At 42.7% G+C, this 27,016-nt stretch overlaps 1 protein-coding gene across 2 annotated transcripts; it reads left to right on the top strand.

Annotated features, from left to right (window-relative positions):
• Positions 1-25,168, top strand: atosa (atos homolog A). Of its 2 annotated transcripts, none has more exons than XM_004067415.4 (12): positions 1-1,246; positions 16,146-16,330; positions 16,663-16,859; positions 18,143-18,268; positions 18,505-20,350; positions 20,705-20,830; positions 21,267-21,355; positions 22,691-22,787; positions 22,921-23,079; positions 23,186-23,254; positions 23,596-23,795; positions 23,872-25,168. In XM_004067415.4, the coding sequence occupies exons 1-12, from the start codon at positions 1,216-1,218 to the stop codon at positions 24,023-24,025; spliced, it is 3,279 nt and encodes a 1,092-aa protein (XP_004067463.2). In that variant the 5' UTR covers positions 1-1,215; the 3' UTR covers positions 24,026-25,168. The 2 variants fall into 2 exon arrangements, with proteins under 2 accessions (XP_004067463.2, XP_078801426.1); XM_078945300.1 differs by having other exon boundaries at positions 20,705-20,845.
• The last annotated feature ends 1,848 nt before the right edge of the window (positions 25,169-27,016 follow it).

Genomic DNA, 27,016 nt, shown 5'->3' with positions numbered 1-27,016 from the left:
AGATTACAGAGAGTAGCCATCCCTGGTTTGTTGTTTTCTCGACTCAGTTGTCTTCTTCGCTGATCGCATTTAAAACCTTAAAACTTTAAGAAAGGAACCTCAATGTTAATTTACAGTCTTAGCTGTATTTTGGCTGATGTTTTGGAACAGTTCTAAAGTTGGCGGTTGCTATGGCTACCAAGGGAAGTGACGAGTGCGGCTGTTGTCGGGACACGTGACTGGTGCTGCACTGATCTGTTTTGACAAGCGGCTGGGAGGGAAGTGAGGAGGGGAGGCAGGCTGAAGCATCACGACCACTGGGACTGGCTGTTCCTTTAATCTGCATTTCGCCTGAATAATGCCAGTATCGAACTCGTTTAGTCGGTGCGGTGGCCAGTCTTTGCCTCACACCGACAGTTAGCCGCGTTAGGCGCAGAGAAAGAAACGCTCGTGGAGGAGAAGAAGAAGAGAGAGTCGGATTGTTTTGTTGTCGCTTTGAGAAAAGTTTTAATGAATAACATAAAACGAAGTCGGCACAGGTTGCTTGCTGAGTCAAATGGCGCCGCCTGACGCTTTGTGGGTGTTTAAAAAAGCGGATTGACTCTGCTTGACATCGTTTTGAGAGAACATTATTATCGCTGACGATGACGACGATGTCCTCGTCGTAGCCAAAACAAACAAATAAAAGCCTCAGCGACCGTCTGCAGCTGAGCTCTGCTACGCCGTGAGTTGGGATGTTGTCGGGGAACTGGGTTGCCAGTTGACGGTCCAGTGAGTGACGGGAAGGTTAGTTGGTCGAGTTAGCTCTGCTGAGTTAGCACGCTCCGGTCCGGATACAGACATGAATCGCGGCTCCGCTTTGATCCGGGTGCTGGAATTCGAGACGAGCCGCAAGAGTGTTCAACCTGCTAGTTAGATTGCCGGTAAACGGATTGGTTTCTGTCTCGCAAGCAACCGAGTTGCCCGGTTAGGCATTCGCCGTCAGCTGTCTTTGTGTACGTCCGTTGGACAATAACAGTGAGAGTAGATGGACGCGGACAGGAGCATGTTAACAAAGCAACGCTTTGTTGTTGGGTAGGAGCAGCTGGCACCAACACGCAGCTGATACTGTTGCTCAGCTAATACAGCAGGTCACCGTCACACAGAGGCTTCGGGCGCCCAGACACCGCCGTGTTGTTGTCACGACTCGGTGTCAGAGACAGAGAAGCTCCTGGAGGAGATCCGGAAGACTGCCAGATGACACGGGACAACATGAAGCCCGAGCGAGGTAGGTGGGCAAGCAGGGCAGGAGCGCTGCCGTGTGTGGGCTGGGCAGCGGGGTTACTGATATGTGTGGGCAAGCTGGCCATATCTGGGCTTTGGACGGCCGGCTCTACCCATTCTCCCGAGATAAGCACCCTGCCAGAGAATTATGTAACAGCTGGTCAGGCTGGTCACTGGTTATGTGAATTAACAAAGCCTGACCTGAGGAAATGAGGACATGCATGGACAACAAACATTTGCTGCTCTAGTTTTGGGTGTTGACACAATTATCAACGTTTATTTTCCCCTTAACATTTAACCTGCAAGCTGTTCTCCTGCTACATTCTGTTCCTTTTTTTTCTCTGCTGCAAAATGTTCTTGACACCCACCCTGTTGTGGCAAAAATAAAATAAAAAAAATACACTCTTCTGCATCTTCTGCACAGCTCTGCAGGAACACAAAAAAATACATTTTTTAAATAAATATTGGACTTGCAATAATATTCCATCAGCATGGAATTATTTTCCTGAACATCATTGCTTTGGCTGATAGTCGGGTTTGCATAACCTCCACCTGGGTGCAAATCAATTGGCTTTATGATTGATTAGCTGCCATAAGACGGCATTGTTTGTGTGTTCGCACAAACTTATGAAGCTGCTGACTGATCCGAGCAGACGTCTCCAGATTAGAGACTCCACAACAAAAGCCTGCTCTGGACAGACTTCAACCCTCAACCAGATTGATTTGTAGGATACTTTCTTTAGAAGTTGTAACTGTGATTGTGTACAACACAAAATATAGGAAAAACTGTTATTTTCTGACTACATGAACCAATAGATTTTTTTTTAAAGAAGAGTTTTTTACCCTTCATGGATTATCATCATGTCAGCTCACAGTCATGTTCTAATTTTGAAAGGCTGTGCCAGTAGAACCTGCTCCACTGCAGTACGTCCGAGCTTAAACAGGCAGTCCCTGTGGTGCTATTGTCGTTTTGAACACACTGTGCCATTCTTGTGGAGGAGATACCAAAATGCTTACTGCTCAGATGCCTTCTCCTGCCTTTTTCTGTTGCCTCACCTCGGAGAGGGGATTTACACTGCTGAGGAGAGTTGGTCGGAGAGAGCACAGGTTAACAGCCGTGGGGCTGAAGAGGCCAGCTTTGTTGAATCTCAAAGGAGGGGGATGGAGCTAATACTGACAACTCACATGTTGGCCAGGCAGGAAGTGTCCTTGTGTGTCCTTGGTGATCACATCTTAAGTGTTCATGTTGTCGCTCACCATTCAGTCTTAAATGTATCACGAGTGAGTATTTGTTATCTCAATCATCTGATGTTCAAAGGTGTGAGGTCAATCCTTCAATGAGATCCCCATTGATTTAGAAATGTGGTCACATGCGTACCAGACGACACCAAAGACTATCCATCTGCATATCCATACATCTACAAACAACGCCTGTCCTTGGTGTTGTTTACTTGTGATGTCATCACCCTGGAACAATTCATCGTCTGTAAGAGATTTCTCAAAAGAAAGTTTGATTGTCATCTTTTCTATTGAAATGCTTCTACTGTCAGATCAGGCTTTTCAGTGCCTAAGATATGCCATAAACCAAAGTACAAAATATTTTTTTCATAAAAGTATAAGAATTTCACAACACGACACGGAATCATTCTGTTAGGGTGTACACAAACCATCCAACTTAAAAGAGTGAACGGTCTTCTTTAGGCACTGGACTCTAATTAAAAATTCTTTTGTATGTACACCTTATCTACATATGCATGTGTAAAATACCACTGTATGTGTGCAGACAGTGTTATCTAATGTTGTCATGTCAATAGGAGACCCTGGTAAGATCATATCAATGCAGACTTTGCTGAGAGGTCTTTTGACATGTCTGCACACGGATGGTCTGTTGTTTATTGACTGTTATTACTGTGGAGCTTAAGTGTTAGCATGAATGACAGAGTTCACCGTTACATGATCCAATACAGTCAGCCACCAGTGTGACTGGTCTTATAAGGGATCTTGATCGTCCTTTTAGTTGGTGGAAAAAAAACAGAGAACAAAGCAGTTGCTGTTGGCTTGTTGTTATCCTTTTTCATAACTAAATGTTTCACTTTAATAATTTGATTTACGTTAATGAATTAGTTATAATTTCATTGTAAGAAAAGCCAAGGACCAGTCCATGTCCTAAAAAAACCCCACTGCAGCTGCTGATGCCAACAGATAAAACCTTCCAATGTGGAGTGTTTTTCCTCTCTTTGGAACATTTGGTAAACCCCTACCCCTACTGTAAAAGAAGAACCAGCAGTTCTGTCCTGCCCAAGGCCCTGACCAGAGTCATCTGACCCCCATGTTTTTCTGTGAGTTTGAATATGAGTCAGGACAGTGTGTCTGTGCACGGACAAGTGTGTGTGGGTGTGAAGAGAAGAGGAGTGTGAGTGAGTATGCAACAGATTGCTGCCTGTGCTTGTGAGCGCTGTAATGTTGACCCATGTAGCTCAAGTGACAACTTTTACAAGTACCATAAAGAAGAGCTCTGGAAAACTGCGCCTGCTAAATGAGTTTGGTTTAATCGCTTTCAGGCTGTTAAAAATACACGTTAGTAAATGGTGCCTCATTTCTATTTCTAAAAGTCGTACTTACTTTTTTTCTGTTTCGTTCCCTGCATACCGCATGACTCAAAACTGCTATAGAGATGTTTACACCCTAAAATACGCTCATTGTTCTCAGCTGTTCGTGAACATATCATTAAATGTTGACATCACATAGAAATCTGGGTGAGCATGAATGACTGGTTTCTTGCTCCTTTGTGCCTCATCTCTCATTTTTGTTTTTCTTTTAGACATACTGTATACACCGTGCTGATCTCAGACTGAGTAATGTTGGAGAACCTGAGTCAGATGGCAGAGCTCCTGCTGCTAGTGGCAGTCCCCCCCACCCCTGGTTTTGTTTCATGGTTTTTAGTCATTAGTCCATGAAGATGTTGTTGAACAGACACTCTAGCATTCATCCACCTTTTAGCCATTGACTATATGAGAACCAGGCATGTTGAGTGGAACATCACCCACAGAAAAGGTCTTACTTCCAACTACAACGAAACAAGGTCAATTCAGTCGCCATTTTTTTCGCAATACGAACAGCAGGTACCACCTACTTTTATTGAGGCGTCTGATTGGCCACATTATAACTTTAATAACTTGCACTACATTAAAAAATAATGGGGAAAAATTAACAAGAACATGTTAAAAGAAAAAAGGCAACAGAGTAAGAATGGCTATTTTGATGAATGTAATAGCTGTTTGTTTCTCAATAGAAGTCTGTGAGATTTTGGCGTCTTGGTGCCAGCGGGTACTTCATATACCTTCCATACTCTTTCAGCTAGATTACAGTTGCATTGTCTCAGACTGTTTAGAGTAGAGTACAGTACACAGTCGAGACAGCACATGGATCCAGAGCAGCACCTGTCCAATCCTCTACTATCGTTGGCTCCTCCTCATCAGTGAATTACCCTCACAGCAAGACTCCTCCCAGACAGTTGTTCCCCTTTGTTTTGCTGTTCTCCAACAGTTGGGAGTCCATCTGTATGTTAGTCACCTTTCCGACATTAAGTGAATCATTAACTCGTTGCCCTTCTGTTCTGGTTAGTTGTAATCACAGTTCTCGTTTGTCCGTTTTTTTTCTCCATCATACGGCTTTTTGTCCTCCTATGTCAATCGTGCATTTCAAGTTTTTTTCTTTCACATCAATTTTTTTTTGCAAGTTTGAATCTAAGAATGTAATTCAATGCAACTAGTTGCATATCCACGCAGTATTTTTTTATTCGATTGCAACACTGCCTCCATTGTAATACCATATATGGATATTGAAGCTCAGTTGTGGAGCTGGAATTAAGGTTCAAGTTTAGCATCAAATTCATTTTTTTTTACCTTGGGAGTGTGAAATACTATCCAGAGTGTGTGAGTGATCAATCCACACTCTGGTTACAGCTTTGACTTTAAGTACATATGGATGTCTAGCCCCGTATAGTTCCATAATGCTCTTACATAAGGCTAAAGACGTTTGCTGTAGTTACTGAAATAATGCTGCAGGGTCCGTGCAGATAGACACTTGTAGCAAAGAGCTATTGTTAACACACTAAACAAGTGCATAAAAATAACACTGTCCAGTCTCTGTGCTGGACGGTCCAAAGCCTTAAGCAGCAGCACGGGTCATATTTCTGCTGCCACAGAGCCAGCCAGTGATGTCATGGCCTCCCACATCCTCCCGCCCCCCTGCTGCCTCCGAGCCAACCAGCAGTCAGCACTGCAGTAACAGGAAGAGCCATCTGGGCCTGGTGAGTTTTCATAGTGGGGGGGATTTTTGAAGAGGTGGAGTGGACATATCTGTTTGTTTGCCTCTGAATTTAACCTCCTATGACATTTCACTGCATCTTTAGTGGGATTCCACTTTCACTTAAATTCCGATTTTGTTCGAAAGTAAAATGCAAAAGCTTGCTTTCATGGAACATATTAAGTTAATGCAAAGCAGACTGGACAAGGGTGGGTTCAACATGCAAACAAGGCTTCTCGGGATATATGAACACATCAATGAGTTCCAGGTGCTCTGCATGCTGTGCTGTTCCATCTGTAAAATGGCTGATTTCTTGATGTTGCACAACTTAACCAGAATTAGGATGCATCTTTCATGCATCAACAGTTTCTGCAGAAAAGTTCACATATGAAAGCTTGTTCTGTTTCTCATATTTATGACAGATTCTGGTCTTTTTTAGCAACATACACTAGAAACCTGAATATGTGAAGTAACGTTTGTGTGTTTGTCTCCTGTCATTTTGTCTTGTATTTCCTTCAAAGTCTGTTACACACCATGTATATGTGGCACGTTCAAGAACACGCTGAACAAAGGTTTTTGTACACTCTTTGTATGCAGTGTATGTAGCGTATGTACTCACAGTTGGAAGAGGTTTGGTGCTAAATGCTGAAGCGACGCAAATCTGGTGAATCTCGCTCCAGGCTTTTTCTTTCACAGCTCTATTCTGATCTATGAAAGACTTGGTGTCTCCTAGTTGCGACTGGGCACAAACCACAATTATTGATTTGTCCTTCATGGTCGATATTTTATTTTATTTATTTATTTTGTTAAACAGTTGGCACTTCCTTATATTGGAAGGAAGCTACCCATACGTCATTACCAAATCCAAGTCCCTGATTGATTTAACTTTTAGCTTGCGCTTAATTTCCATGCATTTTGTACGTTCAGCCCCAAAACAAACTTAAAAATTGGTGCAGCGATGCATGTATGTGACTTTTGAATGCGGACGCCTGAAACCCTTATATGCGCACGTTTGCATAGACACTTCATTGGAAGTGGTCAGAATTTAAAATGATTCATATAGTCAAACAACCTTTCAATGATTATTTTCATTCCTCAGATAGGCACATTAGGATTTCTTTGACACATAGGGATTTGAGAACAGAAGAGGATGAGCCTTTAGTTGGAAGCCATATCTCACAAAAGGGATTTTTGTTATCTACTTTAAAAATAGGCCTGTCTCGTTTGGGACTTGCGTCAATCATCTTCAACACTTGACACATTCCTGTTATATATGATGCCCAAGTCATTGACAGATGAATAAAAGTACATTGTTTCAGCCTCCCATCATGTTTTTTTTTCTCCTTCAATAATAGAACAATGATTAAAAAACAAGTTTGTGGTTGTAGCAAGGCTCTTTATTAAAGGCTTACGAGCTAAGCTGCATTTTTTTTTTGCCCTTCTGTTTTTAGATCTAATTATTGCTGACTAACATGGCCTCAGGCTGAACTAGTCAAGCACTCTAATATGTTGTTGGCTACCTGTTTCCCGCACAGATCTGTCAGTTTCCTTTCAGTTGTTCAGGTACCAGACAGTACACACGTGTCCTTAGAAAGGGTGTTACACAAACAGCAGTGTAATCGGGCTGACATACAACGTACTTATCAAGTGTTCACAGTGTGCCGCTGTGATGCAGCTTCAAGTTTACATGTTACACCTTACATGTACACAGTCAATTATGCTACATTAGCAGGAAGAACACGTTTTTTCAGGGATTTTAAATCTCAGTAATATAACTGATCTAACGAGCACCGACTGTGATCGACGTAATCGCTGCTTGACATGTTCTGTCACATCAGAGCAGCTCTTCAATTAAAAAAAAAGAGCTTATTCTCTTGGTGTTTGCAGGCTCCCTAAGCAGTCTTTGTGGAGACGTCAGGGACATTGTTTATTAACAGCAGAGTGGAGTTTATTTCAGTCTCGCCATGACTATCCTCTTTCCTTTTCTGCATTGTCTCAGTCTCATCTTTTAGGTCAACAACCTGGCTCAGTGCTGAGTCATTTGATTTCCTTTATCACCCCCTGTGTTGCTCCATGCTCACAGCAAACCAGCTGACAGTTTGTCCTGTTCAGCTGAATTAATGCTTCTCTTTTAGTTTTTTTTAGACATTCATGAAATATTGGCTCTATGTTGCTTATAAATCACTTTCTGGCTAAAGTAATTTAAGGAATTTTCTGCTGCAGCCTTGATGAGACTTTAATTTTAACTATCCAGCATGTAAACTAACCAGCTTATCTCTGACACAACAGACTATTTTTGACTTTCTTCTGGAGCTGTACTGCTTGGGTTGTTCAGATTGCATTCCACTTTCTTGAAGTTGGCCTCTGAAGCTAAGCATAGGTTATGCATTGGACAGCATGGCTCTGGTTACAGAAAGAAGCTGGGTTGCCCTACTGCCCTAGTGTGTACTTTTTTTTTTTAGCACAACCTTTAAATGCTAGTGAGGTGAAACTGAAATCCATTTCATTTTCAAGAAAAGACGTTAAGATCTTTCCTTTTTACTATAATCCTTGTTTATCAGTTAAATAATTTTTGCTAAAAACTTCCTAAGAGTGGATTATTCCCTAATCCTGCTGTGGACTTTGCAAAGAACCAGCATTTTTTTCTGATCAACCTAAACAAGCAGGTCTGGTTGCACTGGGATCAGTAATTTCCACTTTTCCCACCCTATCCAGTAGAGCTGAACTCACTCCCCTTCAGCCTGTATTGTGTAACTGGAATTAGTTAAAGATGGACTTTGGAAAGGACCACTCCTGTCTGAATTATTGTGGACTTTTAGGACCCCACTTAATAAACTAAATTAAACCTCAAAAAGATCGCCTGTCAAAGGGTAAAAAAAGTAAACACACCTGTGTGGCTGTGCTTTAACCACTACTGTTCTGCATTTTCCCCTGGAGGGTCTGGCTTGAATAATAAAGCATTTGAGTAACTTACTGAAGGACTTTAGTTGCTATGGTTTGTGAAGATGAATACTGCATGTCATTACTAAACCAGATACTTTTGGACTCATTTGGCTTTCAGTTGACTCATATTTTGACTGTTTACCATTAAATGAGAAAGGCTTTGTCCCCAGACTTTACTGATTCCGTTTATTTGTTGTGCTATGAAATAAGCTGGTTTTCCGTTTTATTTCATTTAAATCCTATAGACTCTCTTTACCCTCTGATCCATGGTTACCTAACCAGGAAACAGTCCCATTGTTCCTGGTGCCCCCTCATACAGTAGTCACCTATAAAAAAACTCAATTATGAAGTTGCAAACCAAGTTTCTGCCAGTTTTTGAAAGGTGCATTCTTATAAAATGCTCTAAATAGTTTAGATAGAGGGTAAAAACAAATAAATCTTGATCTTGTTTAGTTAAGTTTATGTGAGGAGCATCCCTGGGCCAACCTCTGCCACATGATGGCTTTTTGTTTGTTTTTCCCCCCAGACCTTGTTTGCCACGTGACTTTCGCGGTATGCGAGTGGCTCAGCTGATAATCAACAGCTCAGCTCCTGGCTCCAGATAATGGGAATGATAAAAAAAACAGAAGTTTTGTCAGTTCAGGCCGAGTGATGGTTTGGTTCTTGGGAGTGGGAGAATAATGTCAACCGAGTTCAGGAAACCAGAGAGGAGTTTCTTTTCAGCTCCAACTGTAATAACATCCCTCAGCCAATCACAGCTTGTTACTATGTCTGCTGTGAATCTGCCCCTTTGTGTTAGGGTGGGAGCACCAGAGACACACAGACACACAAACACACACCCATCACAAAGCATTTAGTTAATCATGTGGGAGGAAACTGGAAAAGTTTTTGTTCAAGTCAAACTCTTGAACTATGATGCTAAACACACTTTTGGTTCCAAGTCCAAACTTTATTGAGGAGATTTTCTGGCTACCAGCTTAATGATAAAACTTAAAACATCAGATCACCTTGTTTAAAAGCAGAAATTCACAAAAAGTGTTTTTTTGTTGTTCTTTTTGTTGTATTTGTGAAGTAAACTGGTTTATATCTTTATTTAATTTTCTGTTCCTTGACCTTATCCCCTTGAGGCTGATGTTTAAATGTTCCAGAACACAGCAGACAAAAACAGGAAAGGTGAGTTGGCAGCTCCGCTTTGCTCATGTTATCAGACTCTATGGAAACACTGCTGACCCTGTTAGAAGAAGCGTTGCTACCCGTATCCCTCCTCGGCAGAGCTGTGGAACAAAAGCCCTGCCATGCTCCTGTTGATACAAGACTGACATCAGCTATTGGTTCATAGTCTGAGCTCAGCACAACACCCAACAGCTGAGAAGCCAACAGACGTGTTCACATGCAAAGATGTGGTTTCAGAGATCAACAAATCCGTTTGGAAACAGTCAGCGTGTGAGCTGTAATTCCTCTGAAATGCATCGACATTAAGTCAGAATTCTCTGTTGCAAACAGGGGCTGCTCATTCCTACAAAACAGACACTCTTCAATCACCGTGATGGGAATGTTTAACACGTGTCTGTGTTGCCTTGGTAACACTTACTCTTTTTTTTCCTCCCCGTCTTCCCTGGCAAACACTTGTGATCATTGATCACTGCTGTCCTTTAGTCCCAAGTCAGTCAGCCAGAAAGAACACCGAGGTCACTTCCTATTTGGTCACAACACCCCTGTTATGTTTCAGTTTGTAGCGGTGAAGCTCAAGGTACTGGCTGAAGTGATGAAGAAAAACATGTTTGCCCAAAGTGTGGGAGTTTGCAGATGTTCATGCATCGATTTGTTATGTTTTTCAGTAGTGCTGCTTCCTAAGTTAGTGGTGAACTTTGTGGTCAAATGTCAGATAGTAACAGAAAATCATGCATTTCTTGCAAAGTCAGTGGGTTTCTTGGTGATCGGCAAAGAAAAACTTTTTATTTACCTAATACAAGAGTAAAGAATTGTATAAAAAATGCAAAAATAATGACCAGGTGTTGTTACAGTCTAGCAGATTAACTTACAGTAAGCCACATAAATCACGATTCTGTCTTATGGCTATTGTTTTGTTATAATGCGCACAGAGGCCCACTCCCACGTGAAACAGCTGTAAGAGTAGAGAAAACACAAGTAAGCCTTTGTACTGTGTCACGTGTGTAAGAAAAAGCAGACACGGTTTAGATGATCTTGCAGGATATCAGCTTTCTAAATATAGTTGGTCATCTTGCAGAACTGGCAATGAAGCAGAAAAAAAACGTCATTGCAAACTATTCCCATGGTGTCGGAGCTGCTCCTGCCAGGGCTGCTGACTCCCAAAATGCACCACCTCTTTGTACCGGAACATTTCCACATTTGGAAATGCATTAATAATAGTTTGATGGCAAAATTGTAGATTCTAGGATTTAAGGATTATCATAAATTCTCTTAAAATGCTTGTGCCATGTTTTTGTGAAATGTATGTGTATTTAAAGGGGAGATTTGCTGAAGTCTCATTTATGGCAAAATAACCAGATCATTGGCCACAAGTACAGAAATCTACACTTAAAAATCAAACAGAAAATGAGGCCTACCAAGCTGTATCTATATTTGATTCACTTGGTGCTGCCATAAGGAGATTTAGCATGGAAGAACAGTGAGTGTAATCTCTCACTTTGACTCGGTTTAAACCATTTGTATATATGTGAATGTGTTCGTATGTTTATTTATCTGGATGTAAGTGTTTTGCTGTGATGTATATCTGTTTTCCTATGTCTCATACATTACTCATCTTTTCTTCTATTCTAATTTGTAATTTAAATGACAGGTGATAGTTTTTTTTCTAAAATACAAATCAAAATATTAAAAGGTGATAATCATTATATGTCTTGATTAATCCTGAAATTCTTATTTTAGCCTTTTCAAAAAGATTTAGGAGGAAATGGGTCACCAACAGCCCCATTATTAAAGCTTTTCGTACAGTATACTTCATGAAAGTCTGATCCTTCCATGTTGTTGGCTGGAAATTGAATTTATTCAACCCCAGTAGACTTTTTATTTATTTTTCTCAGAACGGTGCTTACATCCCTTCCTAGGACCGACTCGCTGGAAGGCTGTGGCATGTTAATGCTGCTTTCTCTAATCTATCAATGTCCCCTGCTGGAGGCTCCGACTGCAGGGACTGAGAGTCAACCTTGCAAAGCAGGCCCGACCCCCAAGACCTGCCCCCTCCAAGAAGATGCACCCCCACCTTGAGGCATTGCCATTCATTTGTACCTTCAGTGGTTTTAAAAGGTCTCATCCATTCGTTTTTAGGAAATCTGAATGTCTGAAGACATTTTCCTTGAATGGAAAGAACGGAGGAATCGTGCCTTTTAAAGGGTGAGACAAATGCACCGAGCACATGCAGTTGTGATTCTCCCTGTGATGGAGGTGCATAGACAAACAGCCTTTACTTTGAATTGTTTCCATTGAGGACATCTGGCACCACGCCTAATGAGAAAAGGGAATTTGCTGGAAGGTTGAACTTCTCTCTTTGGTTCCATTTAAACATGGCTAGATATCATTGTGTGTTGAGCTGACACACCTCAGTGAGCCCGGCAGCCCGCTGCCTAGAAATTGCATTTATGCGCAGCCTTTCAGCGGGCTGGTTATCTCCAGTCTGCAGAGTCCCTTAGAAATGAAATGCCCTACATATTAGTAACAGGCTTCAAAAGACTTTTGAGAACTGAATGAGAATGTTAAGTGTGTTAAATGTATATCTTATTTTGTCTATGCTGCCCGGTAGTTCTGATGAAAAATAAAATGGGTTGAGTTTTTTTTTTAATACTCTGTATATTAAAGAAATTGTCTTCAGCTTTAAGGAGCAGTTGGATCAAAATCTGCCGTCAGCACGCCTGCAGCAAACCTTGTTTTAGGGTCAAAATGTTACAGTTCACTCTTGACCGAGCTGCAGGAGGATTTATTGGAGTTTTCCTTTCATAAGACAAAGTCTATCAAGAAAATCTTTCATTTTTTTTCCTTTGCTTTGGGGACGCAGCATTAGGGCTGCAAAGCAGCGGTGAAAGGACAGGACCATGTGAAGGAAGAGGATCCTGATTCCACAGCCTATTGCAGCCTCATCGTTGTTGATCGATGGGATCAGCATCGTCAATAACCCACACTTCTTAAGTGTCTAACTTTTTATCATTTTATGGTATTTTTGCGTAGTTGTTCTGCTGAAGTGTCAGAATATATGTGCATATAGAATAAAACTTGGTCTGCAAGAAGAAAAGGAAAAATATGGGAATCGAACAGCCTGAAATGTAAATACTTAAAAAAAAGTTGCTGGTTTCAGGTCTCTTCCATTAGGTTTTGATGTTCCTGTTAGTCAGGAAGTTCAGCTTTATAGGTGTGTTTCAAAAGTATTGAAGGTGCCCTGAGCTGTTTTCTGACATTTATAGGCAAAACAGTCAACTAATGAATACAGATTAGTCAGTAATGCAAGCAATTTGTATTTAAATGAGGTGATGTCGGAATAGCAAGCAGCACCCAGGACTGGCTTTTCAGAGGAGGAAGGGAGTGGTGTCCATATGGATCCTGCACACTCTGCATTCAAATTAGCTGGGAGTGTGTGCGCCTCTGTTTGTTTGTAAGGGAGTCAGGCAGCTTTTGCCAAAGAAACGCGGCCGGGCACACCGTGAATGTACAGCCACAGAGACGGGATTAATGAATCATCTAATCTGAATGCGTGTCTTGCTTTTTTGTGTGCGTCTCTCGTCTCCCTCTCTTTTGCCATCTGTGCCCCTGTTAAAATGACGACACTACTGAGTTCTGGATGTAGAAATCGATTCCAGCTCCATCCATTCGAAGTGGCTCTTAATCACTCATCTGCTGGCGCAGCGAAATCTTACTATGTTGTGGGAGGCAGCAAATGAAAAATAATAACAAATGTGATTTTTATTAAAAATGTATTTGCCTATTTGGCACGCCTTACACATAGATGAATCATGTGGGTGTGCGTGTTGGTGTTTGTGCTGAAGATTTGGCTTGCTTGGCTTTGGAGGCTGACCTCTCTGCTCCGTCCTGGAGGCCTTTTCCATCCCACGTGACTCTGCACTGATCCGCTGGCCTCAGGTCGCAGAGACAGCTGAGAGGTGTGTGCGTGTGTGTATGTGCGCGTGTGCGTTTGTCCAGCCTAGCAATCTGTAGACGGGACTCCAGCTGTACTTGGTGGCAGGCAGTCACAGGTTTAATAATGACGACTGGATCTTAGTCTGACCTGTTGCATAACACACATCACACAGTAACTGGATGGCACAACAAACACTCGTGTGTTTGTGTTCTTTGATTCTGGGTTATTTTGTGCTGAAATGCATCAGAAAAGCTCCTTACTTAAACACTGGCTGTAAGTCTGATTAGGATTTCCTCACTGAAATGTTTTAGTTTGCATTTCGTAATCTGTTCTTTTTATTTTGATGGCGCCTCTTGGATCTAAGATGTAAAAAAATTACAAGAAAGAGCCAAGCCAACACTTTATTACTGTTTGCATGATAAAGTCCTGCAACTAATGCAATATAAAACTGAGCTGTTATAGGTTACAGATTTGCATCCGTCACAGATACACTGATAATGCATATTTGGACCTATAGCAGCTCCCAGGCTCCTACCTCACATACATCTTTTCTGCCCCCTTGTCTTTCTGCATTGTTCTTCATCTTGATCTCCTGTTGAAACTCTCTTTGTGTTTCTGTGTGTAGGCCTCACAGGAATGCTTCTATTCAGACAGTTCCTTAAAGAATGGCAGCTCTGATCTAAGCATACCAAGGCTGGGCCCCTTGACTAAAGCCACCATAACTAGTCCTTTGTTGCACTGTATGTTTTTTGTGAATGCGCTTGCTTGCCATGTGTCTCTGTTTGTGAGCCAACAGGCATCTTTTTGCCAGCTGTGTTCCTGGGCGTGCTTCTCATCAAAACAAGTGCTCTGTGCACACATGAGTTGGAGCTTTTGTGTTTTCTTGCATGGAAGGGCAGGCACATCATGAGCTTTTGCTCTTCTAGGTTTTCTCCTCCCTCCGTGCCTCCTTTGACCCTGCAGCGCTGCCTTTGTCAGGGCGTGTTACCTTTACCCCAAATCCCTCTTGCCTCAGGAGCAGGAGCTCTTTCCATCACAGGCTGGGAGCATGAAACCTTAGATGCAAATAAGCCTGTTAAAGCCCACTATTTCCAGTGCTGTCATGTAAAGGTGACTGACTACAACCTTGAATGTTGAGCATTGTTTATATATTTATAAACACCCCCTTTAGCTCCTCCTTTTGGCTCCTTTTCCATCGGCACTTGTCTTACTATGTTCCGACCATCGGATGAAAGCCCATGAAGCAAAGGACTTTTGTCCCTGAGTGTAAGCACTCTCCCGCTTTCCTTCCCTCTCCGCCTTTTATCCTGCATTCATTCAGCCTACAGCTGGCCAACAGAATATCCTCTCCATCGCTCCTTCCTCACGTTTTGTGTTGGATTGCGTCTCTTCGCCTTCAGCTGCAGCTCACAGGGATGTAGGAGGAGTTCCCTCAAAAGAATGTGCGTGACTGGCCTGATGACAGCAGCGCACGCACAACCCTGCAGAGCCAGCTGACACGGACGCTGCTCCTCTCAGCCTTGCTCTCCGGGGCTTTGTCTGCATCCACACTCCTGTTTGCATTGACTACCTGAGGGGGAAGAAGAAAAAAAACCTCCATCCATCATTTTGGTTGATTGATTCAACGATGTAAACATCCAGAAATCAGGAGGTGGCAGCGTAAAAGCTTCAGTCAAAAAAGCCATGATTCTTTTCCCCTCCTGTGCTGCTGTGCATCATCTGACCTCTTGTGGGATTACGGGAGGTTTCTCTGGAGGAGGGAAGGAGATTGAAAGCAAAGAGGGGCGCTTCAGTCGTCTAAAAATACCCCGCTCTTTTGCTAAGATCTAAGCTCCAATTTTGACAAAAATGATGGGATTTTGTTGTGGCGCAGCTGCAAATTACAGCCATGTATCTCAAATATTTGTCTTGCAGCCCGCTGTAAAGTCAGCTTTTCGGTGTGCTGGTGGGGTGTAGAGTGGCCTGGTGGAGCCAGAACCCCCCCCTGTCAAAAGCACTTATGTATGTGGTGCTGTTAAATTTAGTAAAGTCAGAGGGGAATTGCCTATTTTTAATCAGGAAGCAATTTTCAGCCCATCGCTGACCTGCAGGCCCCACCCACACCACAGTGGCAAGGTTGGTGGAGCACAGAGCAGCAAACGCCCCACTTTCCTTCTTGGCTTGGCTGGTTGTTTTTGTTTATGTTCTGTAGAGGTTTTGTCAGCAGACACAGCTTATGCTTTACTGTTGGTGCGCTGCATAGAAGAGGGGAAACGGTCAGCTGTTAGCTGAGATGGATAGTCTAAATATATTTCCCTGTAGCAGCCAAACTGGAAAAGTTGTGTCATTCCCCCGCGCCCCGTCTCCTAACAAGCCTCTTGAGCCACGGTAAAAAAAACCCCACATCTGCTTAACAAAAGTATGGAAAAACATTGGGCTCCATTGTCATATAAGATCAGCTGCAGCATAAACAAATCCGTGCCTGTTGTTCTTTTCCTAATGTACTTCTTTCCTTTGTGCCTTTGTTCCAAATGTGTTGACCCTCCCTCTGCTTTATCTTTTCTAGATGCAACAGAGGAGTTTTTCGAGTACGATGCAGAGGAGTTCCTGGTGTTTCTGACCTTGCTCATCACAGAGGGAAGGACACCAGAATACTCTGTAAAGGGCAGGACTGAGGGTCTGCACTGTCCGCCAGCCCAGTCAGCCATGCCGCCTCTTCACAAGCATGAATGCAGCGACAAATTGCCCCAGGTAGCTGCACCTGCACAAACATCAGTGAACACAGTTTTCCTAGCCGTTCAAAATGGAAGACGGCCCACTCTTATCTTGTTACTGTTAAGCAGAATCTCTGGAATTTTACCAGATTTATAATCCTAAAGGAGATTAAAGTTCCACTCATATTTGTGTGGCAAAGTATAAAAATGGGGAAAAAAGTAACTTTAAGTTCTTTAAAACTAATCTAAACTCCAATAATTTCTTAGTTCCGTCTGTGTTGCTGCAGAACATATGCGGGCCTCATTGTCATTCTCTAACACGCTCCAACCTTTGTCTCCACCTTTGTCCGCGGCCGCGTGTTTGTCCAGTGTCGTCAAGCAAGGCGAACACGTTCTGAGGTGATCCTGCTGTGGAGGAACAACATCCCCATCATGATCGAGGTCATGCTGCTGCCAGACTGTTGCTATGGCGATGAGTGCCCCCCAAGCGACCCCATCAGTGACCCAGTCATCAAACAAGATGCTCTGCTGTTGGAGAGATGGACCTTACAACCGGTTCCAAGACAGTAAGGCAGAAATATGTTACAGTTTTCCTAAAGTAGCACATGGATGGAGTACAAACAAACACTGCACTGTTTTCATGCAATTCTATTCAAAATCCTCAAAGTTTTATCACACCCAAACTTTAAAAGGACTGTAAAGAGTTTTAGAACTGCCTCAACTAGGCTAAAGTTGTCCAACTCATGTTATGCGCTTTGATGCCGCAACAATGTTATTTGTATTTAATATTAGTACTTTTCACAACACAAAGACAATAATCCATCTTTACACTTTACCTCTTATAGTCCTCTGAGGCTTGTTTAGGCAGTTCAAATGAATCCATGTTTAGGACTTGGAGAAATGATCTAAGGTGTTGCTCAGTCTGAAGCTGAGGTGGTTGGGCTTCCATTACTGGTGTTGGTGAGTGTTATGCTACGTAAACATGTGACGTTGAACGCCGCTCTTGAACACTGCTGTTAGCGGTAAAAATCTCTTGAATCTTGCTCCAGGTTTTTTCTTTCACAGCTCTATTCCGATAAATGAAATGACTTGTTGGCAAATATTTCCAGCCGGACACTAACCACAATTATTAATTTCTCCTTCCTGATCAATTTTCAAACTGTTGCTACTTCTGTGAATTCAAAAGCATGCCACGCCCTACGTCATTACCAAATCAGAGTCCCTGATTGTTCAAAGTTCAAGTAGTTTAACTTTCAACGCACGTTCAATGCCCGAAGGAGCCTGAAATTGGACTTTAAAACTGACGTAGTGACGTGTGATCGTGAGTTTGGACACGCAGAAGCCCAAAACGTGCACATAGGCGTGCTTACATAGGCTTTTCTTAGGAAGCAGTTGCTTTAATGCATGTTTCCGAGCCTGGCGTGAACGTAGATTTAAGTTTCCTAAAAGAAGTTCTTGCACTGTTTATTCAATTTCAATTTCAATTCAAATTTATTTGTTTATGCGATTTGTGTATGTGTTGCGACACTCCTGACGTATGACTGTAGAAACTTAATAAAGGGAATGAGGGTGTCCTTCTTCGTCATTGATGGGGGATCTGGCAACAGAGCCGATCAGCGTCTAAACACAATAAAACAGCCTTTTCCACCTGCTGTTCATTCAGTGATACACATTCCCACACCTGAAAAGCACATTTCTGTGACGGGGTTTGTTGGCCTGACAGATTGTCCCATTTTCTACTCTTGTGTTCAGAGAAAAAAAAAAAAGAATCTCATCCCCTGACCATTTTCGCATTAACCTGACACACTGGCACACTTCTTTTCTTTCCGTTTGTGTTTTTTTTTAATAGGAGTGGTGATCGTTTCATCGAGGAGAAAACCCTGCTATTGGCTGTTCGCTCCTACGTCTTCTTTTCCCAGCTCAGCGCTTGGCTCAGTGCCTCCCATGGCATCGTCCCCAGAAACATCCTGTATAGGTAAGAGTCAACACACGCTGGCGCTGCCATGGCTTTAGAGCCTTACAGTCAACCAAGGATTCGGAAGTACTGTATCTGGAAACTATATCAGCCTCAATTTATTTGAAGTGTAAACACGGATGCATTTTTCCCCCTGTCATTCTCTATTTTTGCAGCAGTGAAAAGTCACAGCAATTTTCAAAAAGTGAACATTTGCCCTTCCTTGTTTGCTGAATCTTGCTGTTGCTTATTAACAGGATCAGTGCCGCTGAAGAGGATTTGGTGTGGCAGTTCACTCAGTCCCCATCCGAACACATTTTCCCCGTTCCCAACGTGTCCCACAACGTCGCGCTGCAAGTTCGTGTCCAGTCACTTCCCAGACAACCCACCTACCCCAAACTGGCCTGCAGCATCCACGCCAACCTGCCTTCCCTTTACAGCAAGACCCCCAGCTTGAGCCCTAACTTCAACAGCCGTGGGGGCCTGCCCTCTCTCCGAAAGAGCCTGGACCCCAGCAAAGAGAACCCCCACCACAATTCTAATCTGTATAGTAAGAGCTCCACCTCCATGTCTGGCCTTCTCCACAGTGGTGTACCTATTCCTAACCTTCCCATCAACAGCATCCCTATAAACAGCCCCTCCCACAGGGCTGTGCCGCATCCTTACAGCAAGAAAGCCCAGGATCCTGGTGAAAGCCACGCATATCAGAACGGCGAGCTTCCACATGTCAGCGCCCCCCCACGTCAGGGTTCGCCACTGTTCCACAGACCCTCTCGCCCACAGACACCCTCACACTCCCCCACCCCGCTTCCAACAACTAAAGCAGGAAAGTGGTTGTACTCTGCCTTCAATGGTATTTCTGACCCAGCACAAGTCGAGGACTATGGTTCTGGTACCAACCTTGGAGAAAAGACGACAGGTTCCATCCCTGATGCCCTCAGAGCTTTTAAAAATTTGTCCGTGACCGAGCCGCCCCGCTGCCCCTCCCCGAGGCCAGCTGCGACTGAGACAAACCCTCTGATAGGCTCCCTGCTGCAGGAGAGACAGGAAGTGATTGCCCGCATCGCGCAGAGGCTTAACTTCTGTGATCCAACTGCACCACCTCTCCCACCTGGCCTGTTTACCTCCGATAACCCTCCCAAATCCACGTGGGGCGGCAACTATGACAACATTGCTGCCGGGAAGACCAAAGAGCCTGAGGGCCCGCCCTACGAGTTTGTTGGACATGTGCGGCCCTCACCTTTCAACACACCTGTGACTGAAACATTTGCCAAACGAGAAAGCTTGTCCCCTAAACCAGCAGCCTGCAGGAAGCTGAAGATGACAGAGACGAGAGACCGAGAGGAGGAGAGAAATGGAGAGAAGGAGAGGACCAGACTGAAAGAGAAGAAGGAAAGGGACAGAGACAGCTCCCTCATTGCACAGGCAGTGCAAGACATTACCAGGCTCATCCAGGAGAGGCTGTCTGTCCCATCTCTGTCCCCTGGGAACAGCAGAAGCGGCAGCCCTCTGCACCAGATGCACACAACCACAGTCACACACACAGTCCGCACATACTCCCACCCCACACACAGCCCACCTGCATCACACACTGCCAGCAACGGCTACACAAACGGCCACATATCTAGCCACGAACTTCAAAGAGGCGGCACGCACAACGCCGCCTCAAATGCGCCTATTTGCACAGATAAGCCCCAAGTCGGACCCGGGACCGAATACAATTCAGCCCAGGCCCACAATGGTGCTCAGTTTACACTTGAAGAAGCCTCACTCTGCAGCCAGTCCCACACCAAGGCTGGTCAATGTTTACGTGCTTCCCCTCCGGAAAAACTCAGAATCAGGACAGCCAGCAGCCATGAAACCCCCCCTGCCTCCCCTGTGCTGGAGGAACGCCCACGCCATGCCCAGATGTTTAGCAGGAATCACAAAGACACCAGCCCAGCCATAAACTGTAACGGAAGCCACGACCACACCAAGCCTCAGTCCCAGACACAGAACTGTGAGGAAGCCCAAGCTTCTGCCTTCCACGATGAGAACCGGGCCCCGCTGGATCCTGGGTACTCCCGGACGTCCAGCCCAGCCATGACCCCACCTGCTACCCCCGTAAGGCCTTTCTGTTTGTGTTCTTAAATCCTCACTGACAGCTCTTTTTTAACTACTCTTTTTTAACTTGTCCTTTAATGGATAAAATCTTTAGTCTCCTTTCAATCTCTGAGTTAAAGTAATAAAACAAGAAACCTATTACACAAAAAAAATACAATTGCCTTAGTTTGTCAGAAAAAAGACACACACATAATAATGTCAAACTGTTTTCTTAATTTCCTAGGTATCTTCAATATTTCTACATATCTTTGAGTGAAAATGTTTTTAACAGTGACATTTTTTCCAGTGCTGCAGTATTTGACGTTAAAAAAAGGAAATTCTATCTCTGACAAGCTGTCTTCATCTTTTCATCAGCACCCTCACACCTCATCCCCTCTGCGTCCCTGCAACAGCTGGAAGAAGCAGAACCGCCACTCATTAGACGCCACAGCAACCAAGGCGTTCCACCCTTACACCGGCCTTCCGCTGCTCTCCAGCCCCGTAAGGAGCTCACAGGCAGATGCTCTCACTTCCTTTTCACCAACATTTGCGTTGTTAATGTTTGTCATAAGGAGACTGGATTATCTGTTAGTTGGTTTTATTACTTTTGAGTCACTAAGTAAGCAGTTAGTTAATGTACACACAGGCACACGTGCAAACTCTGCCGGGTGAAATGCAGCAGACTGATGTGCTTCTCAGCAAACTCATTGTTGCAGCCTTGAATTTTATCCTCTCAATTTCATGTCTTCTTATCACTTTTACCCCCATGTGACATCAAGCGTCCTGAAGGGCTCCACATATACCATACATGATGGAAACTAAAAGGCATCCTTTATTAGCTATTGGTTCTGTGATTCAGATTGAACGGAACGTAATTTTCTTTTCTGTCTGTGACCAATTGACAGCGGTTTAATTAAGTTCTGTGTGTCTGCTGCAGGTTCCTCAAAGGAAAAATCAAACAGGTTATTTTGACCTGGACATCTCTCAGAATGGCTGCAAGGGTTTGCCTTGGGCTTCTGGGAAAAGGTACTCACTTTCTCACCTAGGCGATCTGTTACCGTCACTGCAAAGCTCAGTTTGTTCTAAGGGCGGGAATCCTCGGGTCTTAATGCATTTTCATATCACTTACAAAGAACCAACAGTTCTGGTTAAACATTTACCCCTTCTATTATCTGTTCATATTTGGCTCTATTGGATTTTGAATTTCAGCCTTGAAACCCACTTTCGTCTTACAATATATTGGAACATTTACACTGTATCATGTTGGTCAAGAACATCTCATTTTTAGGGTTTTTAAGGTTTTTGTAAAATAATTACTTTGAAACTAACAATAATAATTTAACGTTGTATTAAGTACCCACAAATAAACCTATCCAATGAATGAAATCCATATTTTAAAATGGAGAAATTAGAGAGGAGATAAGAAAAGCTTTGGTGCATTCATTTGATCATAAATTAGGTTTAAATTATGTCTTGAAATATTTGATGCATCCTCTTTTTGAATAAGTTCAAAACTATAAAAATATTTTGGGAGATGCAGAGTCCCAATTGTAAAGTTGTGATGGCAAAAGATATAAGGAAAGTTTTTGGATAATCAGCCCAGCAGCTCCCAAAAAAACATTATATACTAATCAAAAAAAGAGATAAAACTGGAAAAAGTAAACGTTTCTGCTGTGTAGTATGTTCTCACATGTTTGCACATTATTGCGACATATACTCTCCTACATATAAAACATAGGAGATGGTTGAATGCATTTTGTCTTAACAATTACATGAATAGCAGGAACGTTTTCTGTGAATTCACTGTACGAGTTCACAAAATTGATTATTTCTCCTAGAGTTATTGCAAATTCAGTTTTATTTGTGGTTTTAAACTCAAGTGTTGACTCTTTGTGCTTGTAGAAGTGTCAGAGAAAAACGGACTTTAATGGCAGACAAAGAGAGGTTTGTTGTCATCAGCTGTAGGTCTGCTGGAACTGAGCTGCAGTAAGCATTAAGAGATTCATGCCTACACATGTGGCGTGGGTGGAAGTGTGCTGCTGCTCCTTATGAAGCAGACACTTGAGAAGTTTAGCATTATAATTTGACTTGACTAAATAAGCAGTAAGAGAATCTTTTCCTTTATTTAAGTTGTGGCAAGTTACCACACAAACTTGTGTGTTTTTTGGGGTCCCGCCCCCTGGCTCAGAGCTTTGCTGTTTACATACAGATGAGTCAGTCTGAGGTTATTAGGTTTTACTAGAGATACAGGTCTTTTCAGATGCAACAGGAAGGCTTGCCTTGAAAGACAGCTTCAAAAGAGGCTGTTCCACCACACGCCTGAGAACCAGCTGACGATGCATGTTCCGTTTAACCCCTCAGGGTGTGTCTGAAGAGCGAAGGCTGTACAGATGAGTCACAGCAGCTGTTCAGCATCAGCGCTCCACCTGCCAGTCTTAGCTTGCTGGGAAACTTTGAGGTACTTTTTTTTTTGGCCAAAAGCTTGGGTTATAGCTACAAAAAGTTATCACTTTATGACTCTTTCAGAGAAATAGTGTCCTGTGTTTTGGATTTCTAGAAGATTAATCGTAATCATTATTGTTTTTCATCAGGAGTGCGTGCTGAACTACCGTCTCGAGCCTTTAGGAACAGTGGAAGGTTTCACAGCAGAGGTTGGAGCCAGTGGGTCCTTCTGCCCCAGCCACCTGACCCTGCCTGTGGACGTGTCCTTCTACAGCGTCTCTGATGACAATGCCCCCTCCCCGTATATGGTGAGAGCACCCCTTCGCAGAATCTCTTGCCTTGTCTTGAAAACTGTGTGTGAGCGCCCTTTTGCGTGCCTGTTTGTGACGTCGTGATTCTCACGTTTTCTCACAGGGTGTGATAAATCTGGAGTCCCTGGGAAAAAGGGGCTACCGTGTACCTCCATCAGGAACCATTCAAGTGGTTAGGAATTCTTCTTACACAGTTGCAGAATTGTTGTGGGGAAAAAAATGCTTTTCCTTGCAGTGCTGGAGTACCAGTGCAAACAGAGAACAAAGAATAGATAACATCAAGTACCAAAGGGAAATGGAGACTCCTAGTGGTCCTTCTAGAAACAAACAGATTTTAAGAAAATATTAAAATGTTGCTGCTTGTACATCTACAGTTTTGACTTCTCTTAATTCTCTTTGACATTTCGATTAATATGCTCACATTGATGGTGATTTTAGGAGGCTTTATGTTTTATGGCAGTCAGATCACTGTGTCTAAACCCTGCAATATTTATTTTTGGTTGAACCCCTCAGACCTTATTTAACCCTAACAAGACGGTGGTAAAGATGTTTGTGGTGATGTACGATTTACGAGCCATGCCAGCTGGCCACCAGACCTTCCTGCGCCAGAGAACTTTTTCGGTTCCAGTCCGCCGCGACCCAAACAACCCGACAAGCAAGAGGGCCCTCACCCTGGGCCAAGGGCGCACCCTACGCTACCTTGTTCATCTGAGGTGAGTGGGTTGCTTCTTGATTTAAAATATCCTGGTGTGACTTCATTTCCCCCTCCTATTCTTTTTTCTGTTTCAGGTTTCAGAGCTCTAAGTCTGGAAAGATCTACCTCCATCGGGACATCCGTCTGCTGTTTTCCAGGAAGTCCATGGAGGTGGACAGCGGTGCTGCCTACGAACTTCAATCCTTCACAGAGACCCCCATGGACCCGCCATTCTCATCTCGCTGTTGAAGTCCAACGCCTTCCCTCCCTCCTCCACCATTGCGAAAGCTTCAGTCGCCCCTCAAAACCAGCGACAGACTCTTCTTCAGCCCATCAGATTGTGGCTTTTGTTGAAAAGAGACGAGGTTCAAGGACTACAGTCAAAAACCCCTTCCTTACCTGTTTGTAGAAACTTCAGCCATCAGCTCTGTCACCTAGAACTGAGAAAAAGGGGTCAGCTAAGAGCCAGAGAGACTTGTGAGATGTGAGCCTTGTTCTCTTTTAACAAGGCTTTAGATCAATTCTGGGACTGGGTAAAAGAATGCAAATAAGTTCAAATGTTTGTGAACCCCGTCAAGATTTTCTTACCAAATTATAAAGCTTTTTTTCTTTTTCTTTCTATTTTTCTTTCTGTTGTGTGTTTCCCCAATAATCTCTGGTGTGAGAGTAGAGACCAGCCACCTGTCATCAACTAAAATCTATACAAAGGAATTGCTTTTATTTAGCTTTGTTGGCCAAAATGACAATGACAATTGGACCTAATAATTGTCAAATTTCTATTAATTTCTGCATGATTTAATTCATTGCCCTTAGTGTTTTTTTGTGTGGAGGTAATGACTTCAGATTTCTTTGAACGGGGGAGATTTGGTTTTCCTGCATATTAGATTGACGGGCTGAAAGTAAACTCTGTTGCCTGACCCCAAAAATTCGCTTAGGTGGGAGTCAAGGGGGCACGTGAAAAAGGGGAGCCGGGTGCAGGCTGTGGCATGACCCATGCCTTGGACCACTAAAGAAGTTGAACAAGCAATCACTGTAGATTCACACAAAAGCATCAAAGCATCAGAAGTGCACTGTGGATCCTTTTTTTCCATTCTAACTGGAACTGAAACAAAAAAATAGTCATATTCTAATACTTTTGTACTGTTACAAAACCACTTTATTGGAAGTGTTGCAATAGAAAGTGTAACAATAGTTTATGGTTTACACATTCATTCTGTTTACTTACCATAAGTTTATTTAATATTTAAAATAATATTTCAGTTACTTCTTGTGACGTCTGTCATGCTAAGAAGATGTAGTGCAAACTGTATATCATAGTATGTATTTTTGACATCAATATTCGAATCTTAAAAAATATATCTATATATCTTCTAAAGCAATCTTGAAAATCTGTTTTGTCTCCTGGTGTTTTTTTATTTTATTTTGTTTTTTCCTGTTTTTTTTCTTCTTTTCTTTCTGCTTTTTAAGGTAGAAATATTAAAACAGAGCTGGTCTGACAGAACTTTATAAACACTTTCACAAAAACTGAGTCAAAAAGGAAATGAAGGAGGACTGAAATGTTTGCATCTATTTTACGAATGACCGAGATGTGTGGGAGTGTGATTGTTGCTTTTTAGCCAGTAGCCCTGGATTTAATCATGGCACCCATGTCTCATTGAACAAAACACTAGAAATACTTTAAGTTTACATCCTTATTTACTGCTTTGTTTTAAGTCAGGGTTCTGCAACCTGAGGCTCCATGGCCATATCTGGCTCTTTTACCCCTCCATTGTGGCTCTCTTTTTATGTTCAAAAAGTGAGTCTTCTTCCACTTTCGGCTTCTCCCATCAGGGGTCGCCACAGCGAACAAGTCGCATGGTAAATTTGGCAATGTTTTACGCCGGATGCCCTTCCTGACGCAACCTTCTCTAACCGAGCTTGGAACCGGCAGAGGTAGAGAAGGGAACAGGGAGCAGCCTGGAGTCGAACCTGGGTTTCACGGACGGAAGGCGCCGCAAACCAGCACGAGCTAAACTGGCTCCCCTGAGTGTGAAGTTTAAATATATATCTATAAAGTAACTTAAACTTGAACTCATTCACGAACAGTTGAAGGCCAGTACCTATCAAGTCACACTAAAACCTCTTACCAGATTTTTTTCCTCTGTGTACCACAGACAATCAATTGGAGGTCAGAAAGCACAACCAGAATTAAGGTGCACCAGATTATAAGGCAGATTGTCTATTTTTGAATACATTCCAGAATTTTAAGTGTACTTTGTGATTCAGAAATATAGTTAGGGTGACTTAAGTATCTCTAATTTATTTTTGGTTAGTTGGATTAACACATTTCTGGCTGAGATGCACTACAAATGATAATGATTGTTTTTTTTTTTTTTTAAATAACTGCTGACATTACACCATACTACTACATTTGCTGCAGTGACATACTATATGACACAGGGTGTCTTATTTTGAAAGGAAGTCATCTGGAACCTCTGTCAAAAGTTATAAACTATTTCAGATTTAGAAAAAAAAAAGGCTATTATCTCTTTATATTTATGTTTATTTACAACATAAAAAAATAGCTCATTTATATTAATCATAATAGTAACAACAATCTACATCGACTCTGTCTTATATTTCTAGAGGGTGAGGACTTTAGCTTTGATTTCCTTAAAATATTGACCAAAATTGATATATAAAATCTTACAGAGTAAAACCTTTAATGCTGTTGAGGACCTTTTCGGTGCTCTTGTGGACATGTAAAATAAATAGACAATCAGTCTGAAAATGATATTTATTCAACCTTATGGTGGGTATCAGCATCAACTCACACGTTAAGCAATGGCTCTTAAAGAGCTATTGATGCAATCATGAGGTTTTCCTAAATGACCGATTCTGTCAAAACCTTGGAGTAGAAAACCTGATGTGATGTCACTGAATTGTCTTAATGTTGTTTAAACCACAAATGTAAACGTTCTTTACAGTTTCGTTACCACAGAGTTTTACTCCCAGTTTTCAGGGCTACTTCAATGTTTGTTTTCCACACAGTCTGCCTTTGCAGGTTGAACACACCTGATCTAGATAAGAAACTGCAAGTAGGGCAAGGGTAACTAGAAAACAAGCAGGAGGGTGTCTATCCTGGACTGCCCCTGGACAATGGACACCCTTGTACTATTAGATAGATGTAGAAGTCTAGAAATTGAAATTGGTTTATTTCAGGCTATCAAAACATAAATAAAACTAAAGAGGACATATATA

Source organism: Oryzias latipes, chromosome 3 (assembly GCF_053564925.1).
Source record: "Oryzias latipes strain Hd-rR chromosome 3, Olatipes_Hd-rR_3.1".
NCBI lineage: Eukaryota > Metazoa > Chordata > Actinopteri > Beloniformes > Adrianichthyidae > Oryzias > Oryzias latipes.
Note: the sequence above shows the minus strand (reverse complement) of the source record. Positions and strands in the feature narration are given on the sequence as shown.

Bases quoted from the DNA above. Each gene is read 5' to 3' on its own strand.
- atosa (XM_078945300.1), top strand. From the start codon at position 1,216: ATGACACGGGACAACATGAAGCCCGAGCGAG. The intron at 16,331-16,662 runs GTAGCTGCACCT...GTGTTTGTCCAG, and splicing joins GCAGCGACAAATTGCCCCAG to TGTCGTCAAGCAAGGCGAAC. The intron at 21,356-22,690 runs GTACTCACTTTC...TTAACCCCTCAG, and splicing joins CCTTGGGCTTCTGGGAAAAG to GGTGTGTCTGAAGAGCGAAG.